This window comes from Styela clava, chromosome 14, assembly GCF_964204865.1.
Source record: "Styela clava chromosome 14, kaStyClav1.hap1.2, whole genome shotgun sequence".
NCBI lineage: Eukaryota > Metazoa > Chordata > Ascidiacea > Stolidobranchia > Styelidae > Styela > Styela clava.
The window spans coordinates 13,468,623-13,496,047 of record NC_135263.1 but is presented as its reverse complement, the minus strand read 5'-3'; the positions used below and the strand labels follow the sequence as shown (position 1 = coordinate 13,496,047).

Below are 27,425 nucleotides of genomic sequence, written 5' to 3'. Positions count from 1 at the left end.
TAGCAGGCGCACAGACATATTTTCTAGTATGGTTGTAAGCATTACCTCGTTTTTGCATGTTATTTGTTAGTTTTTGGGTATGTTTCAAAAATTTCGATACGAATCAAACAACTCAATGATTATTTTGCGGTATTATATAGTTTCATTGCAGTAATCAAAAATTAGTCTAGAAATAGATGTGATCGTAGTAGTATATATTTACGCTGTGATAGAGTAAGGCCCTATGCTAAACTTTTCTATCGGTAATTTTAATACCAGGGTTGAATATTTTGAATTAAAATGATAGTTTGAAACATATAAACTAATTTGAGGCGCTAACTCGCGGAACCACCCTTAAAATAAGCACCAAAATGTTGCAATTGTCAAATATATATAGAAAGAATTTTTCAGGGGGCAAGAGTCGGGGAAACATCCATTCTTGACTCCAGTCAGAAACATCCAGTCATTCACACAAGACTAACCACATAATGTCAGCTTCCAATTAAAAAAAAAACACATCGAAAAAAAAACATGTGTAATAACGCAAACTCTATAGCTTGGCTCTGCTGCCCCCGACAACGTGCCGCACGGGTCGGTTGCCCATTTGGCCCCCTTCTCGGCACGCCACTGCTCGTCGCATAGCCGGTATTTCCACGAACTCTCTGCCGTGCGAGACTGCAAAAGATCGTCATTTGAGCCATTATGTACCTGTGCAACAGGTTTGCACAGACTAAACATAGGGGCACTAGCATGCCATGCCCTAAACTAAAGTAATTTGATATATACACAAATCTTTGTAAGACAAAACACCAGAAAAAGGGAAACCGAGTGACCACGCGGCTACACACATTTCAATTGTTAGGTCACAGTAAACTTGTTTATCGCAGACAAAAAAGTCGGTATTCTCCATTTTAACGCTAATTTTAATCGCCAACGAAAGAACGTTTTTATGGCACCAGTCTATCATATTCAAGGTGACTATGAACTATAGTCACTTTGATCATATTGGTTATTCTTTTGGCCTAACGGGATGCTTGTGTGGTTTATTTTGAATCAACATTTAGTTGAGTTGAAGCTGGTCCAAGGTTATAAAACTAGCTTATTTAACAGGTTTAGCATAGGTCGTCTGTTGCGAAAAGTTTGGTCAATGGAACCAGCCTCGTTTTTCACAACGGGGGCCAGGAAATGATTGACTGGGTGTGCGTTATTTGGTACTATTTTCAGGAGGTTGCAATCTGAAGCTGCAATGGTGTCAACACAAAGATAACAACATGGATTGTCCCCCGCGACGCCTCTATTAAAGGTGAAATTAATCGTATGTTTACCTATACCAATTTATTCGGGTATGTTTTTTGTGCGGCCACAAAAAGTTCAGAATATGTTTAGAACCACATGAGAGAAAACCACCGTTGTACAGTAACGGCAGTGAGTCAAGACTTGGCTTTCAATTTTCGTATTTATTCGGCTAATATAGGAGGATGATAAGACACGATAATTAGCGCATCCAGTAAATCTCAGTCGTCAAATAAGCAATTGATCAATGCCGTCACGTTGATTTCAGCAGGATAAATACTTTCCAGTTAGTCTCTGAAATTTGTGAGAAATATGTGTTTTCATTTCTCAAATTCTCACGTAGTGTTTATTTCTTTTATTGGCGAGCAACCATTCTCTATTTCAGATAGCTATAATAAAAAGTTGCTTGCATGGTCTGGCAGAAACCCATGTGGATTTCCTAAATCAGATATACATAGGCTACCAGCAAAGAAAATTCCGTGCATAAATAACCATTTTTGCGATTATGGCACTAGACCAGCGTTTCCCAACCTTTTTTGGTCGCGGACTATTTTTTCACCGGCGAAAACCTTTGCGGACTCAACGTGCGTTTATTGCAAATGTACTCAGCGTGAAGAAGTAATAAAACTAAACACAACAGAATTTTAACGATTTCCACAATCCGAAATTTGCCGAAATCGCGCGTTTGTTAAAAGAGTCGAATTTTTAGTGTATAAATGGCCTTTTCTGTCGCACTATATTCAATCCATGACAACGACGGGAATTTAAAATTCCTTTCGGTTTTAATTTAATTGTGTTCATGGTAACTCGCGGTTGCTCCGACTTACAACAAGATGAAAGCATTACTTCTTTAAAATGCCACGGCTCTCTGCGAACATAATAATATGAAAATATATAGCCCGATTATATTTAGTTTTGATACATATTTTTTCGCGGTCTTGCGAATTTGTTATCGCCGTTACAAAATTTCTACTACCTGCTATAAATTCCATGAAAGTACAACTTAATTTAGTATTTATTAAAAATATAATCAAAGTATATATATTAGTAAATCAAAAAAAATTATTCATCGCCTTGCTTTAATATTAATTTAATCGTGATCATTTTAATCTGCAGTTGTGTTGACGAAATAAAAGCAATACTACTAAGGAAATATAACAATCCGTGGACACAAAAATGCGTGGTGAAGTGACCGATTATATTTTGTTTGGATTCGTATTTTTGTAAATTCGACGAATCTGAGCTGTTCGTATAACACTTACCGCGCTCCAGTACTGTACGTACTTGTGTCGAGACAGTAAAGCAAATAATCCGAAGGGGAAAAGCCCTTACTACAGTAGCACCCGAAATTTTGCGATTTGCAAGGTATAAAAAGGCGTTTAAATTTGACAAATCTGAGCTGTTGGTACAACACTTACGGCGCTCCAGAACTGTACGTACCAATGTGGAGACAGTAAAGCAAATAATCCTAAGGGAAAAAGCCCTTACTACAGTAGCCCCCGAAATATTGCGATTTTCAGTGTATAAAAAAGCGCTTTTAATCTGTCGTGGACCATCATAAAACAAAAATGATGGTGCTCTCCATTTTATTTTCAGTATTGCAGCTTTTCAATTTAGAAAATTTAGGTTGCCACCCTTGATACCTACCAGAAAAAAAACATTAATCCTAGTTGTTCGAGCGCGCGAGAAACACCATTTAGGTATCTATTCACGCGTGTGCCGACCCGTGTTTTCATCGGAAATCCGAAAGTGAGTTGTGAAATTCAATAGTTTGATTGAGCGACGCGAGAGTGACCTGTCGCGTCACCTGTTATCAAATTTTCGAATAGCAAATTGCCATTCTAATAGTTGAATATATGACCAACCCTACTCAGTATCCAGTAATTATTGAATTGATTAATGTTATGTGAATAACTTGGCTGATGGTAAAGTTTCGCAAAAACGTTTGCGGCCCGCAGTGAAAATCTGACTTGTTGCGGACTCATTCAAACAATCCGCGGACTCATTTGAGACCGCGGACTCGGGTTGGGAAACACTGCACTAGACGCATACGAAACAGACCCAGATAATTTTGTTCAAACAGGCCCTAAAAATCTCGGCCCATCGCAGGAGCCGATTTCACCCTTTCGCCTATAATCTTATTTGAGGCGCTTTACATCTCAGTTTTTCGATATTTGTTGGCTAATAAATGACCACTTCGTTTTCAAAACCAATAGAAAATAAAAAGTCTGCCTTTTAATGTACGACGTTGTATTATTGATCGCAAATATCAGTATTATTGTACTCTAAAAAGAAGAAAAAAATGCAAAAATAAGAATCAACACGGTTGCAATTATAATTATGAGCAGCTATGCAGTAGATAATATTGAATGAAAGTTTTGAATTAGTGACGTGAAGGTAATTCGAAAGAGGAAGCAATGGCGGCTACCATTGTATAGTTAGTATAGAATAGATTGTGATAGAGTAAGAAATATGACCTTGGAAATAGGAACAACTCGCGCTATATCTGAATTATTTAAAATAGGTAAATAATGTCATACTTAAACAAATAAACGTACTTGAAAGCCACATCAAAAACTTCGCGTTACAAATTACCATTCCAATTTCTTTCAGGCTTTTCTCCCTTTAATATTATTGCACAAAATATATTTAATTTTGAGGCAAATTGGGCCAACATTCCACTGTTTATCGAACCTATACCAAGTAGACTACGTCTGATTACGCGGGAACCATTTTTACAAACTCCAAAACTTCCAATCATAGAATCATGAGCTTAATGTTCGAATTTCACTATGGTAAAACATTTTCTGTTTGTCGAATTGTTCGCGATAATTCCTGGCCTCATAAATAGCACGCTTCCAAATTCACACTGTTTCTTCCTTGACCCACGTTTTCTGTTTGCGCATAGCTATAGCCAACCAAGATGGCTGCCCATCAGATTTCACTTCTTTTGAGCCGCTCATCACATGCTTTGGGGATACCATGCTGATGTTGGGGATAGGAGCAGTTCGATTGGTTTGGTCAGAGGTCGGAGAAGGTGGATCGGGGCTCATCAAACTGCCTTTGCGTTCCTTCGGAGCTATTGATGACTTAGAAGTTGGCGTAGTGGATTTCTTTTGCGGAAGATTCGGTCGTTCTCTCGACGCGTTTGTATCCTTTTCAAATCTTGCAGTGTTTGATGCTGTTATTTTTCCTGGTAAATTTTTGCGTTCTTTCGGCGCCGGCTTCGATACATTTTTTTCGACCTCCGGCTTGTTGGTAGACTCTGCAGGTGTCACCTTCAAGGATTTCGGCCGACCGGCGTCCTTCTCGGGCGCCTTGTCCGCCGTGGTTTTCTGAGACGATGAATTCTGAATCAAAATAATAAAATTGGGACTTACATATTTGCAGCATGGATTCTCATTTACATGTAAACGCACTCGCTACATTTTTATGTAAATGTCAGCAACAAATAATGTAATTTAGTTTGCTGTACAACTTTGAAATATTAAAAGAATATGAAAGAACTTACAGTTTCATTTTTCGCCTGACCATCTTCCCATATTTTCGATCGTCGTTTGGCCAGTTGTATCCAAGATGGAACACCGTCCGTATTTTTGTTATCTTTTTCCCGGGAGGATCGAGATTTCGTCGTGTTCCTACGCAAAACAGGTTTGACAATAACTTCACTTTCTTCCGACTTATCAAGCTGTTTGATTGTTTCAACTTTTTCAGTTGGTTTTATATTATTATTTTCAACATCTTGAAATAAAGTTTTGGATGTTTTCATTGGGCTTTTATCCGGGGTTTTCGGGGACTTAGTGGCAATAGCTGGCTTCTCTTTTGTGGGGCTTAAAGTTCGCGAACTCGGAATTTTCTCTATTGTATCACGAGTTTCCGCTTTGTTTTTTTGACCTGCTAAAATTTTAGCCTGTACAGGAGAGTTCGATCCGACGTTGAATGAGCGGGTCCGCAGAGCCCTTGTTGGCGAAGTTACCAATGAGGCTTTGAAAGATTCAGATTTCCGTTCCCCAAATTTCTCAGTTCCGGTTCTATCTCCAATCGATTTCAGTTTGTTACGGGAATAAAGTCCTCCTGGCTGTTCATCTGACAATGGGTTCGTCGGCGTTTTCGGTGAGATAGTTGTAGACTTTTGGCCTTCGTTTGTACTTGGCTCTTTTGTTTTGCCTACACTTGGTTCAGTATTTGCACGGATCTTTCTATCACCAAACACATGTTTTTGATCCTCGTTGCGAGCTCTGGGAAATACTGGCGACGACTTCTTTTTTGTAGTCAATGTGATTTTGTCTGATACTTGTGATTTTGATTCCTCTATTTGTTCAGAAGACGGTTGCTCAGAAATGTCGTCTTTGTATTCCAAATTTTCCACCTTTGCGCATTGACCAGACTGTACAACATGCTTTGTGATATCCGCATTATATTCGTGACTTTTCGAACGTTTCAATATCGACTTAGCTTCCACATGTGCCTCTATAGGACTTGTCACTTTTCTAACAGGCGATAGGGGCTCATCTTTCTTTTCCTCCTGAACTACTGTGTTCTTCTTAATCGTTACATCTTGTTCTTTTTCTTTTGCAGATTCTGTTTCGGTCACGTTATTGATAGTGAATGTATTTGTCGCTTTATCAGGAGATTTTAGTTTGAAGGTTTCGCCGAAAATCGATATTTTCTGTTCAAGCGGTGATTTTGGTGAGTCGGGCTTGTCGATTTGCGGTATTTCGTTATGCTCAACAGTTTTTTGTTTCGAGCTATCACCAAATATCATCTTTTCGACATCAAGAGGCGATATAGGGGACGGTGGTTTTTCATGGTCATCGTCAACTCTTTTTTCCGCCAATTTTTCTGCTTCCAGTTTTAACATATCCGCGTATTTGCTTTTGACATTTTGTTTTTGCTTCGGTTCATTTTCAACAATTTCAGGAGATTCACCACCGTCTTGATGGGCATTCATTTTTTCCGATTCCACGTTGGTCTTCTCCTCAATTTCCTTTTCCGAACTCGACAAATCCATTTTCACGACGCTTTCAGCTGTTGTATTTTCACTTTTTGTTTTGGAATTATTACCCGAATGATTTTTGTCTTTTCTCCCCAAACCAAAAGGCTTCTTTTTAGTCGTTTCTTTTTTGTCATTCCCCGAAAATAGTTTCGATGCCGACCCCAATTTCGAGTCTTTTGCACTAACATTTTTCTTAGTTGGTTTTGGTTTCTCATTTTCTTTTTGTGCGTCTTCGAGAGCATTCGGATTGGCGGGCGGACTTTTGGACGACGAACTTGATTTATTTTTCCAAGGAAAAATAGAAGAACCTCCATCCGATTGACCCTTTTGATCCTGTTTGGTAGGTTTCTTCTCCGAAGAATTGGATTTTTTTGATAGTTTGGACTTGTCAACATCTGATTTGTTCGACATCGGTTTTTCTTTGGTTGATTTGTCAGTGGTTTTGGGCTCCAATTCTGGTTGTCGTTTACGTAGCTTAATTTTTTGCATGTCTTCTAATGTCGGAACAATCATCCCCGGCGCCGCACCCAATGGTGATCTGCCAAACATAGAATGTCTATTGGGTGTGACAGTCGTTCCAGATCCAGTTGCGCTCTGTTCTGCTTGAGGTGGTTGTAGTGAGAAGCTTGGTGGCCGGGGTTTCTTCGCTCGAGGCGGAGAAATATCTAGAAATAAGTTGGATTATGCATGAATGAAATATTTTATACACACAAAAAGTGGCCGAAGCGTAAATTGATACTGTAACTAATAATAAATAGTATATATTAATCAAATAATAAGCACAAAGCATGTGGGGTTGATAAATGTAAACTCGGTTTTCCACAAAACGTTTCTCCAAAAAGCTAAGCAGCACCGAATTGTCGAGGCCATTTGTGTATGGCTCTAAATGAAGCATCTGAATTTCCTGTCAAATACCTCTTGCTAGTTATCATTGTTAGTTGAACTTATTACTATTTACTTACCTCTGGATATTTCTTCTTTTTCATCTTCGATGGTTGGTGAATCAGGAAATCCGTTAATTTGTGCCTCTACTCGAATCACATGCTTTTGCTGAAAAAAAAAACATGCGGGAATTTGAGGTGGTACCATGACATTCAAACGGTCTTTATTTAACGAATCTATGAACTATGAAGCACAATAGTGTGGAATCACCATATTTTGGGCTGGCGAATTGGATTGGTATAGATAGACAGGTCACGAGACCACGTGATGAGCCACGTTGATTTTATAATAGAATCTCTGAAATTGCAGCACAAAATTGAGGCGTCTCTTTACAGCGTAAAGCCGTAAAGTATAATGAGTGGAAGCTAACCTTAAATTTCCAAGGTTGCACGTTACTTTTTCATAGCTTACCTGAGCACCTCGTGATCTACCGGCGGCTCTTCTCTTCGGCCTCAGCGCAATCTTATCATAAGCTGCTTTGTTATTTAACCTTGGTACGCTTATTGGTAAATCATTCATGTCTGAAAATGTATAAAGACAAATGAGTTACTTGGTTAGCAAATGCAAAATTATACAAACATACTTTGCGATAACAATTCCACGAGAGGATCGATAAGCTTCGGTGAAAAATAAAAATTCATGCAACGATAAGCATTTACACGTTATAAATTCAACATAAACTAATACAAAAGCGTTAAGTTTCTCTAAACTTTCGTGCAAGAAATCACTGTTCTTGCAACTCACGACCTATTACGTGACAAACGCACTTCCGGAACAAAAATCCACAATGTCATGTTGGTTTTTCTTTTAATAAAAAGTCACTTCTACTTTGGCTAAATAGTTGTCCGCCATCTATGTTAAACATAAAATTGTGTGAGTTACCGATGTCGCGTTACCACTGAATCTGCTACTACCTTCCGGCAAGTTTGCCAGTGAATTGGCCGACTGGGGGATTTTGCGTAAGTGTGCAGACTAATGAAATATTCATAAAATCGTTTGCATTTTATATTCGGCTATATCCCTATCAGGCGATGATGGAAATTTGCTTTTTCGACTCCGATAAACTGCTCAACTTTGCAACATCTTTCAACTTCCCCCAAACAAGCCCAATAAAACATAACTTGATAAATGACATCATCAGAAGTGCTTGAGTGTCAGGAACATGAAATAAAAGTATTTTATTAATCAATAACCAGGGCGAATGATCCTATATGAAAGTATCGCGACAACTGAAGTACAGGCGACAGACAATGCGTGTATCAAGTACCTCCTATGTACATTTGATAGTAGTATGTCAACAGATTTCGCCATTCAAAAGCGAAGTTAAACAATCAGCGGATATCTATTGTCTATTCTATACATTATCTAAATTTGATGTTGCAAACATCTATAATAATTATCACATATTTTGACTGATAATTTTTCCTGACATTATCAGATTTTTCAAAATATGTATTGATAAATAGCACTGCCAAGTATCTCTCCACAAGCAAATGGACAATCAGGCACCGATGATTGCATAATGTAACCGTGAAATTAATCTCGCCCTTTACTCAAATTCGGATCATCTATTAATTATACAATATTAGTATGCTTATTCATCGAAAAAAAAGTTGCGTCTCACTACCATAGAGTTGTCAAGGCTGGAAATCTACAGCCCCAAAAATCGATATAAATTGATGGTAACATTCTGTTTCGTGCTTGCATTCATTAAACCCCATTCAAAGGGTAGATGTATTTATTTAGACTGCTCTTTACTTGCGGAATCTTGAATGAAAATAGTCACTTATCTACGAAGTGACAATGACTGCATATTAGGGATGAATGTTAAATAATAATAGATGGTAGTACTAGTTTACATTCAAGATTTTTTTTTCTAATAGAGCTTTCAATTGGGGGCGATGATGAAGCTTGTACCCTACACTTGACGACAAGCACATACCCAGGGATTTATTTGAAACAATTTAGAAATACCGCCACATTAGACTTTACCAGCAGGTCTAACCCATGTGATCAAGACGACATCTTCCACTAACTATTCGGTAACTAATCCTCAGGACTTTAATATTATCTGACAAACTATCGCACCCTCAAATGAACTTGCACAATATCTAAGAGCTATGTATTCATTTGATATCTTCATGTACGGCGTAAATTAATTGACAGTTCAATCCCATTCATACAATGTTAATTTAATCACTAGACTAAGGCCTTCGCGATTGTTGCGGCTTCATTACTTTTATTATGAGCTCCCATAATCGCGGATTAATTATATTGTATGTAGTCGTTTAATCGCACTCGCACGGCATTTTGCTTCAACGACTTTGTATGAACTTGCCCGATGAATCATGTCCAATAGCGGCCTAATAAACTCGGTTCTCTCGACAAAACTCAAGTAATCAATTTCTTCAAGAGTGAGGAGATGGCTTGTAACGAGTAGTAAATGGGGAAAGGGATCGGAGGAATTACTTTCCGTAAAATGATAGTTCAATCGAAGGTCTCAAACGTAAAAAGGCCATAAAACACAACTACCAATATCGACACGAATCTCGTAATTGCCAATATCCATTAGGCAAATGACCACCACAAATGCGATACGAATGTCGTAAAAAGAGATCAATATGCCAATCCTGCTCGTTGATAACTTCTAGATGTACATGTAATACACCTAACACTGCGAACTTTCGATGCTTGTAACTGATGAGTTGTGTCATGCTTTACCTGCCTATACACACATTTGAGCAGCGTCAAAGATAAGTGAGCAAACAAATCTAAGTACACCTCTTTATTGCCGTTGCTTGGTTACAAAAATATGACATCGTTACTTGAACTATACTTCACACGATTTATGTACCTCCTTATAATAGACTTGTGCCCTTGGAGTCATCTCAATCATTACTTAAACTAGCATGCATCGGAGTCACATCCACATTCCGAGATTGATGACTTTAGTTGTTCGGATTGAAACACGGTCCAAATATATCATATCCAGCTATAGTACTAGATTCTGTCGGCTGGACTGAGTAAAATCATTAATTCCAAGTTGTGATGTAATATCTAAATCAAAACTGGTCCAGGTGGAAACTAGTTTTGGTAGTATAACTTATCCAGCTCCATCCAGCCTTATCCGTGTATATTATTAGCCACTCGTGATACAGAACGGGAAATGACACAGATTTTTCGGGTTAGCCGATTCACGAGCGTATGCAACATAGTCCATCACAAGCCATGAAAATATATACTAATACAGTGCATATATTTATGACCATACCAGATTGCACAATGATATTGAAGCAGCCTTATTTAACTTCTGGTTTGCGATTCAATGAAATACTAATTTTAAAGCGTTTATGTGTCATAATTTTCAAAACCATGGTCACAGCAGCAATATTGTCGAAGATCGACAGTGTGACGCTAAAGCCATTAGATAATTTACTGTTGCAACGAGACAAAAGAATTGTGATTCACACATACCAGATAATCATTTTAATATATTTTACATTTTTATGAAATGAAAAAAAAAGGATTTCCTGGGAAGGATTGTTTTTCCAATCATATACATACATGATTAATTAAACCATTATCTAAGTCAGACCGACAATACTCTTGTATATCCCTAGTACCTGCAAGTTGTTCCGAACTAATGATCATCCACGCCTTTACAATTGAACGTATATCTTTCAAACTACGATGCCACTGGTTATGACAGGGTCATTCATTATCTGTTCGAAATCAAACTGCTCTAAATTTTCCTCACTGAAGTGTTGTCATTGATTACTAAACGGCCCTAATACTTTGCAACGCACGTTACTTCGCGTTTCATGGTTGTTTACCTCTAACGGCCGACTAATTGGTACACAAACAGCTACAGGCCGACAGATGAAGAATGCGACGAATATTTCACGCCGCCACCTTGTGCGCTGAATAAATTGTGATTGACCAAACAATGGTCATAAATATATCGAATCAATCTCGGTTGAAATATTTCGACACTACATAAGATATGCTGTTTCCCATGTTCTATGCATTATGATGCTCAATTATTTATAGATGGACATAAGAAACAAATCGCTATTTGTGGTTAATTTGCACTGTTCAGTAAGCAGATTGCTAGCGATGTGAGGGACTAATTACCCGAGTCAACTCCGGCGAATGCTAATTATAACTAGCATAACTTGAGCGCTCTTGTCGAATACGATAACAGAGTACGTGATAAGCCTACAACACGAGTTTGACGATACATGGCAAGTGTGTTGAAACGACTGCAGCCTGTACTTCCACAAAGTATCTCGAAAAAGCAAAGCTGCTTTAGTTTTACTTCTTTTGCAACAATTTAGAACACATAAAAAAGCGTGCGACTTTTCCGTATATATATTTTTATCGTTTTTTGGCAAGCAGAACCAAGGCGGTACAGTTACACAATTATCTGATCTATAATGCTATTTTCGTTAGATCCATAAAGATCTAGCAAAGACAACTACATTTCGAACATTAGTTGAAATACTGTATAGTCAATAATATGCCTGAAATCAGACGCCAATGCTACCTGCGACTCGGCAAACACTTGGTGATTCTAAGACAGAGATAACACTAAATACTATAGAATGAAATGTCAATCCAGGTGTCGGATCATCGCAACGTCATATTTCTGTTACATTTTATGCTGACATTTCCTGTTTGTCCAAGTCATATTTGACCTATAGCATTCATCCGAATAATAAATGCCTACCGGTAACTGTAAGGCATTTATTAATAGTTGCTGAATATTGAGTATTTTCATATGTCATATGCTGTCAACGATTTCAAACCAATGCCAACTAACTCTCATAATGGAGACGATGAATAGAAATGTCTTCAATACCACAATTTTAAAAGGTGCAGTAATCGGCTATGGTTTCTTATTTATTTACATTCTACTCTAGATTCCGTCCTAGCTAAAGAAAACTTGGACATCGACTAAGTTAATTTGCGATGGAAATCTGAATAATGCATTTATACCTAAATTTTAAAGGCTTTACCATACAGCCTAATTTTCGCGTAGGGAATGCATCTAGACCTGTGCGATACCTATTAGGATCGACCAAGCATTACTTTATACGTTGGATTGACTAAAAATTACCGCCAGTGCAAAATTGCAGCTAATGCCGTAACATGTCGCTTGTAGTCAACTCGCCTCGAATTGATCAAACTGCACGTCGTTTCCTCTTACGCTGATTGCAATCACGCGTAGACAGCCGTTTGCTTATGGGCACGTTGTGTCCTCGCGATAATTCGAAGATAGTGTCTTCTTAAGAATGGCGAGAAGGTGAAGACGATATCCCTTGCATAATGTTTGGAACATAAAGGAAAACTGGGCATACTGGTTGCTATTTTTTGGCGAACAAAATCATACTTTATCGTATTGCAAAAGCCAGTGTGTTGAACCAGATGGATTAAAACATATCAACTACTCGTGAGCCGCAAATACTTTGGAATACAGATTATGGCGAGTCGAACAAGCAAATATATACTCCATGTTTATGACGCGCAGACAAGTCAATTTAAAATCGAGGAAACAGCCAGCCTTATTTTACACCTTCAATTCCAAGTTATATTTATTCCTATCCACTTCTCGGTTGCTCTATACCCGACAACTAGAAGATTACATATATATATACCATTATTCTCTCTGCTACACGGATTCTTCTCATACAGTCTATATATTTTTGAATACCCTGTGGGTTTTACCTTCTTGTACATTTATGATGTTCAACGACCTTCGGAGGCATGTTTACCTCAGCTAGGCATAGTAAGATTTCTTTCGCATACCGCTTCCGTTCCCTATAACACGCAATCGATAAATACTGGGATATATAATAAAAATAAGACTTGATTCTACGCTACTCCCGTACAAGTATCTAATTACGTCATCAGATCTCCCTCCCCATAGACTTCATCCATATTTAATGTCTTGTGAGAAACAAGAATTTTAATCTAAATCAAACATGATATGAATCAATCTTACAACTAACCGTACACGGTATGGTGATAAAATTCTGCAATGTTTTATAAGCGTGAAAGTGGGCGCCACAAATGATTAACTTCAGTCAAGCATGTTATATCGATGTATAATACTATTTTGCTTAATTGGCCCATACCAGGGCAGACTTATCCTGTTATCGTCATTAGTTTACAATATAAATTTTATTGGATGGAATTTCCATTGGGTACCAATGATAAGGAATTGACAATAATGCACATTGTATGCTATATTCAATCCACGTGAAGCATCGGCGATAATCGAACCAGAAATGGGAGACATGTAAAGTTTTTGAGATTGTGATACCTCAAGTTTATCTTGCATTGAATTGCAACAGTGGAAAAATATTTTTAACAAGCCATATCATTATGACGGATTCGAATAAGAATAATTTGTACTCACCCAAATCTAAATTAATTTCAGATCCCGTCTTTTTCAGATCATTTGTACTTTTCGTAACGTCACTTCCAATGCTCATTGATTTGGCGGCATCTGGTTCGTCTGATTCCTGAAAAATAAACATAAATAGTTAGGTATTTGATGATTGTGTGGGGCTATCACCCTATTCATACCAAGAAGTCGAACAAAATCATAGTTTGTCTAATTTTCATGAAATGCTAGATTGGGGTTAAATCACAAGAATATATCGAGTTCTTGAAAAATTGAGTCAAATAGAGGACTCTAGAATATTGTTGAACAATCTCGCAGGCGCATGACATCACCCGTGCACAGTTATTTACGGCTTAGCCTACAACAGTGCACTTCATATTATGGATTAAGAACAAATTATGTAAGAAATTCCTCCATGTAACTTGGGCGACTGCATGTGCTGTTCACCAAATTACGTCATCGGACATTTGACCTTGTCTTATAAGTGCCATCCATTAACTCCGTGATCTTTCTCGACCGGATGACTTTTAGCATAAGTATCAATTAATTTCTTGTCAGAAACCATTAACTCATTTTACCGGAAGATACCGCTGAGTCCTGAACTACAACGCCTTCTGGCAAATAAGGTTCAATAGCCCTCATTGGAATAGGCCATTCAAATCGTGGTTGGATATCATACATATCCGTTTTTTTAATCTGGTCGTCAAAGTATAGTCTACTTATCCGACACTGTTTTTAGATTGAGGGCTAGAGATATCTAAATACTTTTAAGTATTGTAAATTGTAATCTCGGCACCGTTTCGTGTGGAATTAGAAAAAAACACCAATACATATGTTTGGTTTCCCTTGTGCAGTCAATAGGCAGAAATCTTACATTCGTCTACCTAGTAGCAGCACGGTTTCAATCATAGACAGTATGTCCAACATTATTATTAAGCAATCTGAGGTTCGAAATCAGTTTGGGGCTCCCTTCATATTATGGCTAATTGTTTTTTGATTCCAAAGCGTTAAAATATCTTAAGCCAGCAAGAAGTGGTTGTTCGTCATTGATCGAAAAGAAAACATTTGGCCTAACTGAAACTCGCATGGATTCCAGTTGATTCAATCGCCAAAGAATTTTTGGCATCTCACTAAAAACCCCAGCGGGATTACATTGTTTCTCAAAAAGCATTTAGGCCTACTCGCTCATGCGATATTATAAGGAATTCCCTATCGAAACCGAAATGAGATATTTTTATTTACTACAAGTTCAGTGCGCGATATGCTAATTACTTCGATAAATATTAATTTAGCTTTGCTTGTTATAATAAAAGCACCCACACAAATAACCTTTGTTTCAAGTTCAACGCTTGACTCTGAACTTGATATATCTTCGCTTGAGCACTTCTGGCTTTCCTTGCTTTCTATATCTGAAAAAAGATTTTCTGGTGTGAAGTCAACGCTCAGTTTTTCTGGCGTGGCATCGGCGTCACACTGTGAGGGTTCAATTGTCACAACAGGCATTGGTACGTCTCCATCGCTTTGCCTTGATCTTCTGCGTAAACTTTTTCTGACAATAGAAAGCACCGACGTAGATGATGAGGTGTTTAGCACGTATAAAGACTTGGGTCGGGCGATAGGGTCACTATTCTTTTCAACGCTTTCACGATTGTCGTCAATTGAAGAGAATCTCATTCCGTACATAGATTTCCGAATCATTCCTCCTAATCTCGTAATAGGGCTTCTAGATTTTCTTCTTGTTGGAGTTGCAAGGCTGCTATTCTCTGAAGCTGATGGCGTTATATTGCCATCTGACATTGTCTTTTCTCCCTCACTGGTCTCATCATCTTTTATTTCATACTTCTTCTTCGATTTTCCAGGCCAGGCGAAAGTTTTTGATCTTGGTTTTACCGGGGAAGCGTCACTTGCAATTATGCTACCTGATTGCTCATCTTTATCGATTTCTTGATCAACAATAATAACGGGAGTAACAGCAACATGATTCTCCTTTTGTTCCTCCAAATGCGGGTGAATAATTTTCCGCTTTGCCTTTTCTGATTTTGAATTAGAATTATTCTTCGGCAAAATCTTTTTCTTGAAAGTTTGGAATGTTGACTTCATATTCTTTTTGTACTTTGAGTTTTTTTAATGATTATATCAAGGGATTTCTATCGCCAACCAATTCACCCGCAATCATTCGACCAATTAACAATATTTGAATGACAATATGATATTCTACATTTTCATATACATACTAATGTCCTGTATATTAATAGTAAATTAAAGAATGTGCGCTAATATTCGATTCCAATACGCTATATGGATATACGGATGTTAGAACTCGCTACAATAATTAACCCACAGATTTTACTTCATTAGGAAACAATTTTTACTCTAATCAGTTTGAAATATTCAAGTGTGTGATAGAAATTCGTTGACTATTGTTTCATATACCTCAGTAATACAAAAGCGAACATTGCCACAGCTCATTGCTCGAAGAAATGAAAAAAAAATTATTGCATCAACGGGTGACTCATTAACCCTTACCCATGTTCAAGGTATTTAATAATTCACAAAGGCACAAATCATATATGCTCAGGTCTCAAATTGTTTCTCACACCAACAAAATCATTCTATCACTTCAATATTGAGCTAAGTGCAACGACGAATACCATCCTCAACACGTGACTAGCCAGGGATCAAATTCTGACAAACAGTTTCAATTGTTAAACTAAAAACGGCAACCACAAAGTTTAATAATAGCATCTTCGCGTATAGAACATATTTCTATTTACAGGACAAGACAACTGCGAGCTTGGCGAAAATATTCTAGTTCGGTTTATTGTAGGCTACTTCATACTATGTTTTATAGGTTTCGGGACTCTTTCTTACGGTAACATTTTCTACTACAATTTCAACTAATGTCACAATCTATAACTGAATCACTTCACCTACCTACAGACATCTTTCCTATGGGATCGCTTATTTGTCTGAAATTACGTTGTAACTGACTCACTAGACTTTGTTGGTCCCCAAGAGCACAGCCCGAGATTACTCTCTTGAGAAATGGTTGCAAGCAACCGCACTCAAGCCACAACAACGTTAATTCTTTCGACGGCCTGGCTGTTGTAACTGGCCGTCAACGTAAAAGTCAAGTATTAGGTAAAGTTACCATGTATCCCGTGGTACTGGCCTAAGTGCGGAGGGCCGAAGTGAATAAAAGTTTTATTCTTTGCCCAAGTTGGATGTATCTAATTAAAACAATACTCTGAACGAAAAATAGTTCTCATTCTAATACTCAAGCCTTAGACAGACCAATCTCAATTTCTGGTGTAAAAATCTGGCCCGACTTGAAGCTATACTCGAAAAACCTATCAAACGATTGTCTAATATAATCCTCGTGAAAGAACATTGTATTGAACGAACAGCGTATAAATTTGCATCTTATACAAAAAATACTTCTGATATTTTTCTGCTCTAAAGCTGTAAACATATATGAATTCGATTATCTATTCTGAATATGTTTTATTGGCATTTTAATATGTTTAAACCTGATTATCCTTAAAATTGAAAATTGAATTTAACATCCAATTTAATTGCCCCAGCGTGAAATTAAGCGTGACTCGAAAAGTATTTACGAGATGATTTTAGCACATAGAATTCTCTCATTCCTGTCAGAAATTTTCTATTGCGAGTTGGACATGGAAAATCGATGGCTCGCATCTGGCTATGCATATGAAAAATAACAGTCTTCTTCATATAGGCCATAATTGCATTATCTGAATAACAATTAGTTAAAAATTGTTTCAGTATTTGATGAAGACGAACTAGTAACTAAATGAATAAGTATCGGTATTTTGCTTATCCGTGTACATGACAAAGGGGTGTAATATTTGTTTGACACGGAAAGCGAAAAGACAAATACGCATCAAGCAGAGAGCGCCCGCGATGTAGTCTTTATGTTCAAGGCGTTCCTCGCATGTATAACTGTTATCGTCAAGTTAAACTAGGACGTCTTATCATTATATAATTACATGATTAACGTCAAATATTTCGATTTTTGCATCTACTTGCCTAAACACCTGTACCGCTTACAATTCAGATCTGAAAATATGGTCTAACGGGAGCTTGATATAAATTTTCAGTTTGGTGTCAAAAGAACGTATTATTTTTCTGCTCTTTTTTAGTTTAGTCTATTTATTGAAAATTGGCTTTTGATCAAGATAGAAAATATAAAGAGAAACACAAATAGAAGCAGGAATTTTTCTGATGTATAACTACGCCTCATTTTCAATAAAATCTATCTATCAATTGTCGCGGTGATGTGAATATATGTGATATAAATTTTATATTCTTCTGACAAGCCTTCCTGATAACGTCGCCTGTTCTCTCTTCTCTCAACCTCCAGCAATTGTCTAAATTTACAATCTTTGCATTATCTTCCTCTCGTAATCAATACACGGTGTTTGGAAGTCATAAATAAACATCCATTCTCACGTTGTTGTGTGTTTCAAAATATCATTTCATACCTTATTAAGACACCACACAAAATCATGCATGACACATTTTTAAATCACGCTTTGAAAGAGTGTTTTTTTAATGTGCCTTGCTTGATTCAGCCGAATGACATAATCAACCGTATATGAATTATTGAATGTTGTTGCGAAGTTACAAAAACGCAGCATGCCGATATCGTTATTGGTCTCAGTTTGGCGTTAAAAATTCCCTGGAGCGGTGTAAAATTGCTTTTCGAGTTGGTTATAATAGTAATTTTATCCCTAAAACTTGTGGTTGTAAATGCTCAAATCTAAAATTGCCGCAAACATTATCAATGACTTTCTTATCTCAACATCTGTAAAACAATTTGGATTTAATCCAAAACAGAATTTGAGCAGGTCGTTGGCTCAGCGTGTCGACGATTAGGTAGATACCTGGTTTTGACTCCATTTTTTAATGGTTTCAATCTATTTTTTTTAATTTTGAATCCGTTGAAAGCCATACACTGGTCGCAAATGTGGCTAGCCCCTAATGCACTACATGAATCCTACATTAGGTGTCAAAATTCTCGTACCCATACGAATCGAGTAATATTACATATTTTAGGCGCAATATCGGTTGTGTGCTGAACTATCATTCCAGTGCTCCTAATCGTTCATAAACACGTCACCATTTCTACACAATCGAAGAAGAAAGCCTAGGTCTATGAAGTAAACATCCTTAGACCTAGCAGCTAATACTATACCGAGAACAATAAACAATTCTAACAGGACGTTTTTTATGACACTGATAACGGTATTACTTGTTTTTTACAAGAATACTCCCTAAAAACTTCAATTATCTCAGCAATTTAATCATTTCGCAGGAGTAATCTCAGAGCGATGTCAGCATTACGGCATTGTAACATTAAACAGATGATTTAAAGCCCTGTATGATATTATTTTAGTTCAGGCGACGTAATAAACAACAAATCATTTAAATGTGTCGTTGTTTGTAACTTTGAAGTTCACAAATTGAATACTTATGTATCATTCAAGCCTGGTACAAATATACTTCATTATTTTGTCATGTTTGGACTATCATAACAGTTTGCGTTAGCAATACAATACTTTTAGGCCACTTTACCTCTACATGACACTCAAACGTCACTTACTGAATAGGCCAAACGGGCGTACAGCTGTTAGTGCGAAAACTACAAAAAAATACACTCAAGTTCTGTGCTTTTTATACCAGAATATAACAAACTCCCCGTATTTATAAACAACATTTGGAAATTATTCAAAACGCTAAAATATGAAGCTGTCCAAATATATCAAAATTACTTTCTTGCATCTGATAAAGTCCGGCGACCAGAAGTCACGCCAAAAGATATATTCCTAGCCTCACCATTTAGAAGGTGATATACAAAAGTCAAACTTTATGCATTACATTTGACTATCGCACCATTTTGGATACCTAATGAAATATCACAAAACAGTTAAAGAGAGATGGTTGGATGATTTATCCGTGTATGGTTCCCGTCAAGACAAAGATTTGTACCAATGACTAATTCTTATCCGTGAATATTTTTGCTAAGGGTATTCAAATACAGGAAAATCCAACTTCGGAATGTGATTTGAGCTATGTGTGTTAATTTATAGAGTGAAATAAAATGTATAATCATATTGCGTTAGAAATATTATATGTTAGATCTAATAACGATTGTAGTTTTCGTTATTTTTTATACTTGTATTTGTTCAAATCTAGAATTCTGTGATTGCCTATCTATACCAATGATGGAAAAAACTGCAGATATGCCTATAGTTAGTTAGAAAAACACCATAAAACATAAAGTGGTCGAAGTTTATATAGAATTGACATGAAACCCGGTCTTACGACAACGATGATTTTATGAAAAATTTCGAAACTGCATCATTTCCGGACAATCAAATGCGTTTGAAACATTTATAAAATATAACCAGCCATATTTGTCACGACATCAATCAAAATAGCAAACGGTCGTGCTGTGGTTAGAACATGTGTGCCGAGTCATTCTTGATCTATCGTGGGCCATTCATAGAGTAACAAAGTGAAAATGTGATTAAAATTTTTCCAGACAGGTCTTTGCAGGTGACCCGGCGTCAACTTTTGCCCTTTTTTGTTATTTATTTCTAATTTAAAGATTATTACTTAATAATATGTATCAATATATAGGCACCAGGCAAACCAGATTTAAATAAATACACACGAATGCCACACTTTTTATGGTACCCACCATTCATTCGCAAGTTACGATAATACCAAAAAATGCACATAAAATTGTACGGATCCGGACACGTCATAAAAATCTAATAATTTGAGTAAATCGCTTTCATTTCCGATATTATCAACCGATACGATCTGCATATGTAGACGCGCAATCAAACCAGTGTCGCCGGATAATGCTCGTTTCAAAACTTCTTGACGAACACATCACATCCACTTTTCTAACCGCCACTATAGCACACCAGAACAATTGACCAAAGTGTGAAACGATGGGCAGGTTTTTTCGAAACGGGCCAATTCCAGCCATTCCAAATCTTAGAGGCTTTATATATACCACTGTCTACACGACCAACTTCTAGTTTGTTCAAGACGAAATTGTAAAACACGTATCGAAAAAAAAGCTTTAGGTAGCATTTAGCGCGTCTGCAGTGGCTGGTAAGCTTCCTAACTTCAGTTTGCTGAATTTCATATGAGTGCTCGTGATATTGATTTTATTATCTTGTATGAGATAGGATAACGTTGTCTCAATATCCAACAATGATACTTCATCGCTATTCGTTATTGGTTTCTTATCCACTCCTATGACTTTGGATGTGACATATGTGCTGGATGTGAGTGCACACTCCAGTTAATTTTGGAAACTTTCGATTATGTATGTATAATAAATGCATCGAGTAGTTGAATTTTATGTGATATCAAATTTTTTTTAAAAAAATTTTGTATGATATAAATAAAATATACTTGTTCAAAAAATTTATTAAACAAATCAAATATTAATTATTCTTGTACCATATTCTGTTTTTACACATACAGGTGCTCAAAATTTTTCTTTTATCTTTACTTTAAAAATTCTGTTCACTATTTTCAGCACCTGGCACTTCCCGAGCTTGTATCAAAATTACTAACTAGGCTAACTTCACAGTTCTGTATATTACGTAGGGTTCTAGTGTTTTAAAATTACCGTTCTTACATACTTAATTGTTTAGACATTACGGTTTACGCTATTTGCCTTTATATTCTTCCTGTTCGTTGGAGTCATGTACAGTCTAAATGTTAAATTCCCATAATAATAAAATCATTAAGTGTCCATTGTGATAATCATATCATCTGTATTGATTTCGAATATTTTGCCTATATGGGTCGATTACGTCATAATCGAAATCAATTTGCTCACGACCTGTGACGTAGGATACACAAGACCATGCGCCATATTTGGACACAGTTACCTGTCGGAAATTCTTGGCATGACTGGGCTTTTGTGTTTAATATGGCTTATTAGTATGTTAGCATTTTTATAATACTGAAACATTTTTGATATATATATATATATGTATGTACAGTTGTTAGGTAAATCTTTCCTTTTAAATCAGATGTAAATTTACATATCTTTACGTAGACGTGGCCATATACGGCAAAGAATATTATGTATATATATTATATCTATTGGATATTGGGTTTCAACTCTATTCGTTCCGACAAAGGCAAAATTATGTGATAGGGTGACGCCGGGAGTCTCCTGTTGTGTTATCTTAACTTAACACACTCGTGTCAAACAAGAATTTACAAAAGCAAGCTATCAACGGGCTAACAATGTTCAGTTTTTCCGCACTTTAAGCTATACGCGTATATATATATAGATATTTCTGTAAAGCGGTGCGCAGGCAAATTTTCAGCAACTGTTGGAAATAGTGTTAAAAATACATTTGATAACAGAGCAGCGCAAGGTACGTCCGTTGAAAAGTACCATTCTCCAGCTAATAGGCCGGAGAATCGTGTAGCGTTTTAAAAAGTTTTTGGCTGTGTTCTTAATATCGCCATCTAGCGATAAAGCTGTAGACATTCACGATCACGAGTGACTTCACCTCGTTTTAGACAATGTTGTGTCTGTGGACAATATTAAGTAGTTTATAATCGAATTTAAATGAGGCAATGAAAATGCTGCTAGTTTTTTTTGTTTCTGAATACCCGAGTATAATTTTCGTTTCTTCCAATTTCTGTATGTGCATAAATCGACGATATTATTCAAAAATGAATTTGAAGTCTTTGTTTAATTGACGATAAAAGCAACTGAATTTGTAATTAGTGATTTTGTATTCGACATTTACTCCAAACAGAACTCTATACAACCAGTTATTGTTCGGTTGTGTATAATCGAACACTCTCTGTCGTCATGAAGGATAACAAACGAATGTTTAACATTTTTGTCGGGTTACGGGAGTCAAATGTTTAATGTAGCAATAATGAAATAACTCAACGCCAATCATACATGAACAAATAAATTACCCGGCTATTATCACACGGCCAATCTTTGACTAGTGTAAACTCGAAAGAATATTTTGTTTGCGAAAATTTCAAATAAGTTATCGATAAACTCTTTATGGCGTAAATGTGATGTGTCGCAACATAAATTAACATGAAAAGAATTGAGAAATAGTTCCATTTATTAAGGTGGTGCTTAGAAGTTTCAAAACATCATGCACAAAGATCTACTGGATGCATAAAAATCGAAGGTAATTATTGCTTTAAATGACTAATCATACATCATCGCAAATGAACTATTTTAATGACGTCACTAGAAGCCAGTTAACAATCGAAAGGTCACTAAGGAAAGTTTTTCGTGGTCGTCTGTAGTAATTCATGGTTATGGCGATGATTTTTAAGAATTGTTATGTCATGATTTACAATAAAAAATACTTTATCGATACCGCGTAAATTCCCATTAACGGAACCTTCACGGGAACATGTATTAATGAGCAAAATATTACTACTCGTCAGACATTACAGGCTACATCATTTATAATATTGAAATTATAAATGAATGAAGTAACATTTTAAAGAAGTATCTAAAACTTCACAGAAGAATGAAAAATTAAAATGCCAGTCTACGACACCTCTGCGTCATCGAAATCTGAGATTTCACGTATTGACCCGAAGTTTGGAAAAAACTTTAAAATAGCTGGCAACGGGTTTAATTTCTATTAAATATTCTTTCGTGCGTGAATTTAAATCTCAAGTCAAACTGAATTCCATTCAAAATGGAAATGACAACATCGTAATCACTGCGTTGAACTGGTAGGAACAAAGGGCGAATAACACCCCTGTTACAATGCGCCAAAAGTAAATAGCAACTTTATGAGAAAATATTTGCGCGAAAAAAGTACATATATATATGTGATCTAGCACAAACCCGTTATAAACCCTGCCCTTTTACATAAATTCATAACGTAACCACGGATGATAAGTAAATATGTTGAATTAAAGTTTTCACTTTTGACAAAAATATTCTCGTCGTCAAATTTATTTTCATTCGCGGGTTACAAATAAATTTTAAATTGAAACTAAATGGATTGTTCCGTTACCATACATGCTTTTTATGTTTTATTTTATGAGTGATTGGCTACTGACAAACACGGATTGCACCCCTTATTAGGAAAATTAATAAAATTGTTTACTGAATTTCAGTTATAGGGAGACATTACAATTTACGACATCACATTTTAACGCACAGTCATCATTGTTATATGGCAGCGTTGGCTGAAACAAGTTTCTCGATTGGTCGTTCATGTTTGCTAATGAGATTACTTGCTATTTCCATATTTGTTCAATCGCAAACAGCTGTGTTTTGTATCCAAAGGTATTTTAAAATTGTGTCAGGTTATTTAGTGAAATATCAAATTCGATTTCAAAAAAATACTGGCAGATCAAATTTTCATCGTCAGGAGTATTTTTCTCGAATAAGTTTCCGCCATATTTGAAAAAATTTTCATTTATATATAACGCAAAACTACCAAATATCGTACTAATAACATACATTGTTATGCTCGATAGTTGATATTAGAATGAGACACAATTACGTATTTTTCTATTCTATGTTGTTCCATAAATGAATCATGATTCTGAAATCTGCTTTTGAAAATGAATAATTTTCCCAGCTGTACTAAAAATGTCACTTAACTTTATGAACGTCACGAAAAAAAATAAATCTACAAGCTATCCCATATAAACATTAACTGCGAAATATGGATATGGCCTGATCTGCATTCCATTGGCCTCCTCTTTTGAATGTAATTAGGGGGACATATAACCCGCTTATTTATGAGTCTTAAACCTACAAAAATATATTACAAATGCTTCAATTTATCCATACGATATTCTGTAGTTATACTTTGGTGTATTATGATATTCTATATGATGTGTTTTCTCTTGGATCTATATCAAAGCTGACCAATCATTAGAAAGAGGAAGGTCACTAAATAAAATATCATAATATTCAAATGAAGATAAATGCACATACTTTCAATCGATTGATCGGTACCGTGACCATGCCAACGTTGTCTGCAGATAATGCGTGCCTTAGCGACCTGTCTTCCGGTCCATGGATGTTACCTTCCGGTGCAAAAACACTCTCGTGCGAGAAGCTACGCGCAAACGACGCGTTAGGTCGTAACCTGTATAAACATGAAAAATTTAAATACGCCGAAAAGACAAAATTACGCTATGCAAAGCATGGGGAAAAAGTAATCTACACGATATGGTAACACTTATTCTTGGCCCAACCTTAATCAAATATGTAACACGTGGCTAGACACAAAGGTCAAAAGTTCACTCATAGACAAAATTTAAAACCGTTTGGGAAGATTAAGATCAGCCGCAAAAGTACACGTGACCTAATTATAGGGTCGCGAACAGAATTGAAATTGAGGCTAAGTAGAGTCACCCTTGACGTCCTCGATTATCTACAGTGTATAGTTTGGTTAGAAAAAACGAAACTTCAACTGGCATTTATAGATCATCGACATAATACGCCAAAACTGCACCTATGTCGTTGTTTGACAAAAATATTTTGACTACCTAGGTGTATGGTAAACAAAACGAATGTTCCACGGACATAAATAATGCTTTTTACGATCGTTGGGCAATCTCTTTTTGCCAAACATGTATTAATTGTAGTAAACAAACAAACGTCCGTGACACGTGACGTATTTGACGTCATAGATGTCGTAAATTGGGAGCTGTTGCCAGATTCCATCGAAGAGACTCATTCAACATGATGGCTAGGGTAATATATTGTGACATGCAAATGGAACAATCCACATTCTTTTTTAAATCATTCTGTTGTTTTCAGCTTATCTCAGTGGTTTCGAATGACAAAATTGAAAAAATGAGTTCATTTACATATAATTATTGATTATGATATGATGATTCTGGGAAAATTACGTATCTTCGTTAACACGTACCCATCTTGTTCATCAGCCGCCGTGTATAATGATCCAGTAGATTTACTAAATTCTTTCGATTTCTTCTTTCCTCGAAACATTCTTCTGATCGCTCGAAGAGGTTTGAATCGTTTACGATCGGAATCTGAGATTTCACACAAAAAAAAAATATGCATAAGTGTATGATTTACGTGTCTTTCATGAAAAATATTGCATTGGAAACTACTAAGGGTATATGCCAGTGGTTCACAACCAGAGTATCATTGATCACACTTGCACACAGAAAGATATTTGGGAGGATGAATGGGTGTCAATACTGCATTCATAAAATGAAAACAAAATATAAGAAGGTGGAAAATCAACCGCAACTCTATTAACCAGGCTACAGGGTAACACAAGATCTTGCTCATACGGATGGATATGTCCATTTACTACTTCACAATAAGCCTCAAGAATTTTTTCGTCGATTTCATGTACTAAAATCAAGTTTTATATTTCTGAAAGAGCTTTTTTGGAATGTACTTACAATACAATAAATAACTGCGACTAATTTCATTCAAATGAGCCCACAAAGTTTGATCTAATTAGGCAAACATTCCATTGCACTCAAAAGGTCAGGAAACATGTTTATGCCTTATAAAAGGTTAAAACTAAGCTCTATAAATCAGGCATAAACGATATAATAACAGCATTTTTTTGCTAGGTACCGTACATCATTGCCTGCAGCTTTATCATTACGAAAAACAGACCTCTAAAGAGAGATGGAAATTAACTCATTAGAATTCCATTATGCTAACTATGTTTCCTCGACATCAGAAGATAAAACTGCTACTTACTTTGATCGTACAAATTCCCTTCACTGAATGTAACGTCCATAGGTTCACGATCATGTCCCGATGCCATCTTACTTTGTGTCAATATTGAAAGTCACAAAAAACTCGTATTCCATACCATTTAAGCTACGAATATATTACTTTCTATTGGCAAAAGATAAAAATAAAAACTATTGCCGTCACTGAAAATTAGAAGATATGCTGCATCTTCTCGCACACTAAATTATAATTGAAATATGCTCTGTCGATTTCCAAAGATTTGTTTAACCTCATATGTTATGCAAATGGCAAAACATTTCTACACTTTAAATGTCGAGTATTCTGTCAAACACGCGAAAGACGTAAACCAAATACATTGGATTATTTCCGCTACGTAAAAACCCTTGCCAATTTATTACAGCCGCCAAAATGTTACGCTCATTATACCGGTTCGCAATCGCAGATTATGGCCATCATCGTACGGATTGCACTCTTAATTGAATGACTGTTGACTGAAAATCTATATAAATGCAAATTGCTAGTTTCATGAGATATTTCACAAATATATAATCTTGGTAGTAGATTTATTTCGCTTCCCGCATGAAATCCTTTAGTTATAGCTTACTGTTACATGGGTATTAATATTAGATATACTCCGATATGAAAATAAGCTTAGTCATATTTACAATCATATGAAAAGTGTTGAAAAATAAATCTTATCTCATGCAATGCATTTCGTTTACAGCTGCATATGTGGTTTTTAACAGACAATAAAACTGTAAGGTTATCTATTATCTAAATATTCATAAATATAAAACTCATACCAATTTTGAGCTTCTAATTCGTCCCCCAGTACGTATAAAAATTCTTTCTTTGCTCTCATTTGCTTGCGATACGTGCGACCTGCCTTCTGGCTTTTGTATCATTTGAATAGTTGGTATGGTAAGGAATAAATATGTATCACAATACTATACATACGCAAACACAAATTTAAATTTTCTCCCCAAAAACAATCAAGTTTCTAACTGGGGTAGGGAAATCTCCCTGGTTGGGCTAGA

General features: G+C 36.3%; 1 protein-coding gene across 4 annotated transcripts; it reads right to left on the bottom strand.

Annotated features, from left to right (window-relative positions):
- Positions 1–3,505: 3,505 nt before the first annotated feature.
- Positions 3,506–26,541, bottom strand: LOC120340462 (uncharacterized). Of its 4 annotated transcripts, XM_039408722.2 has the most exons (8): positions 26,392–26,541; positions 25,577–25,700; positions 24,634–24,787; positions 13,632–13,737; positions 7,622–7,731; positions 7,231–7,318; positions 4,784–6,933; positions 3,506–4,622 (listed from the first exon to the last, which is right to left on the bottom strand). In XM_039408722.2, the coding sequence occupies exons 1-8, from the start codon at positions 26,456–26,458 to the stop codon at positions 4,137–4,139; spliced, it is 3,285 nt and encodes a 1,094-aa protein (XP_039264656.2). In that variant the 5' UTR covers positions 26,459–26,541; the 3' UTR covers positions 3,506–4,136. The 4 variants fall into 4 exon arrangements, with proteins under 4 accessions (XP_039264656.2, XP_039264654.2, XP_039264655.2 ...); XM_039408720.2 differs by lacking the exons at positions 24,634–24,787; positions 25,577–25,700; positions 26,392–26,541 and adding an exon at positions 14,940–15,859; XM_039408721.2 differs by lacking the exons at positions 24,634–24,787; positions 25,577–25,700; positions 26,392–26,541 and adding an exon at positions 14,949–15,859.
- Between the last annotated feature and the right edge of the window lie 884 nt (positions 26,542–27,425).

Bases quoted from the DNA above. Each gene is read 5' to 3' on its own strand.
- LOC120340462 (XM_039408720.2), bottom strand. From the start codon at position 15,719: ATGAAGTCAACATTCCAAACTTTCAAGAAAAAGATTTTGCCGAAGAAT. The intron at 13,738-14,939 runs GTGGGTGCTTTT...TTTATTTTTCAG, and splicing joins TTGAAACAAAGGTTATTTGT to GAATCAGACGAACCAGATGC. The intron at 4,623-4,783 runs GTAAGTTCTTTC...ATTTTGATTCAG, and splicing joins GTCAGGCGAAAAATGAAACT to AATTCATCGTCTCAGAAAAC.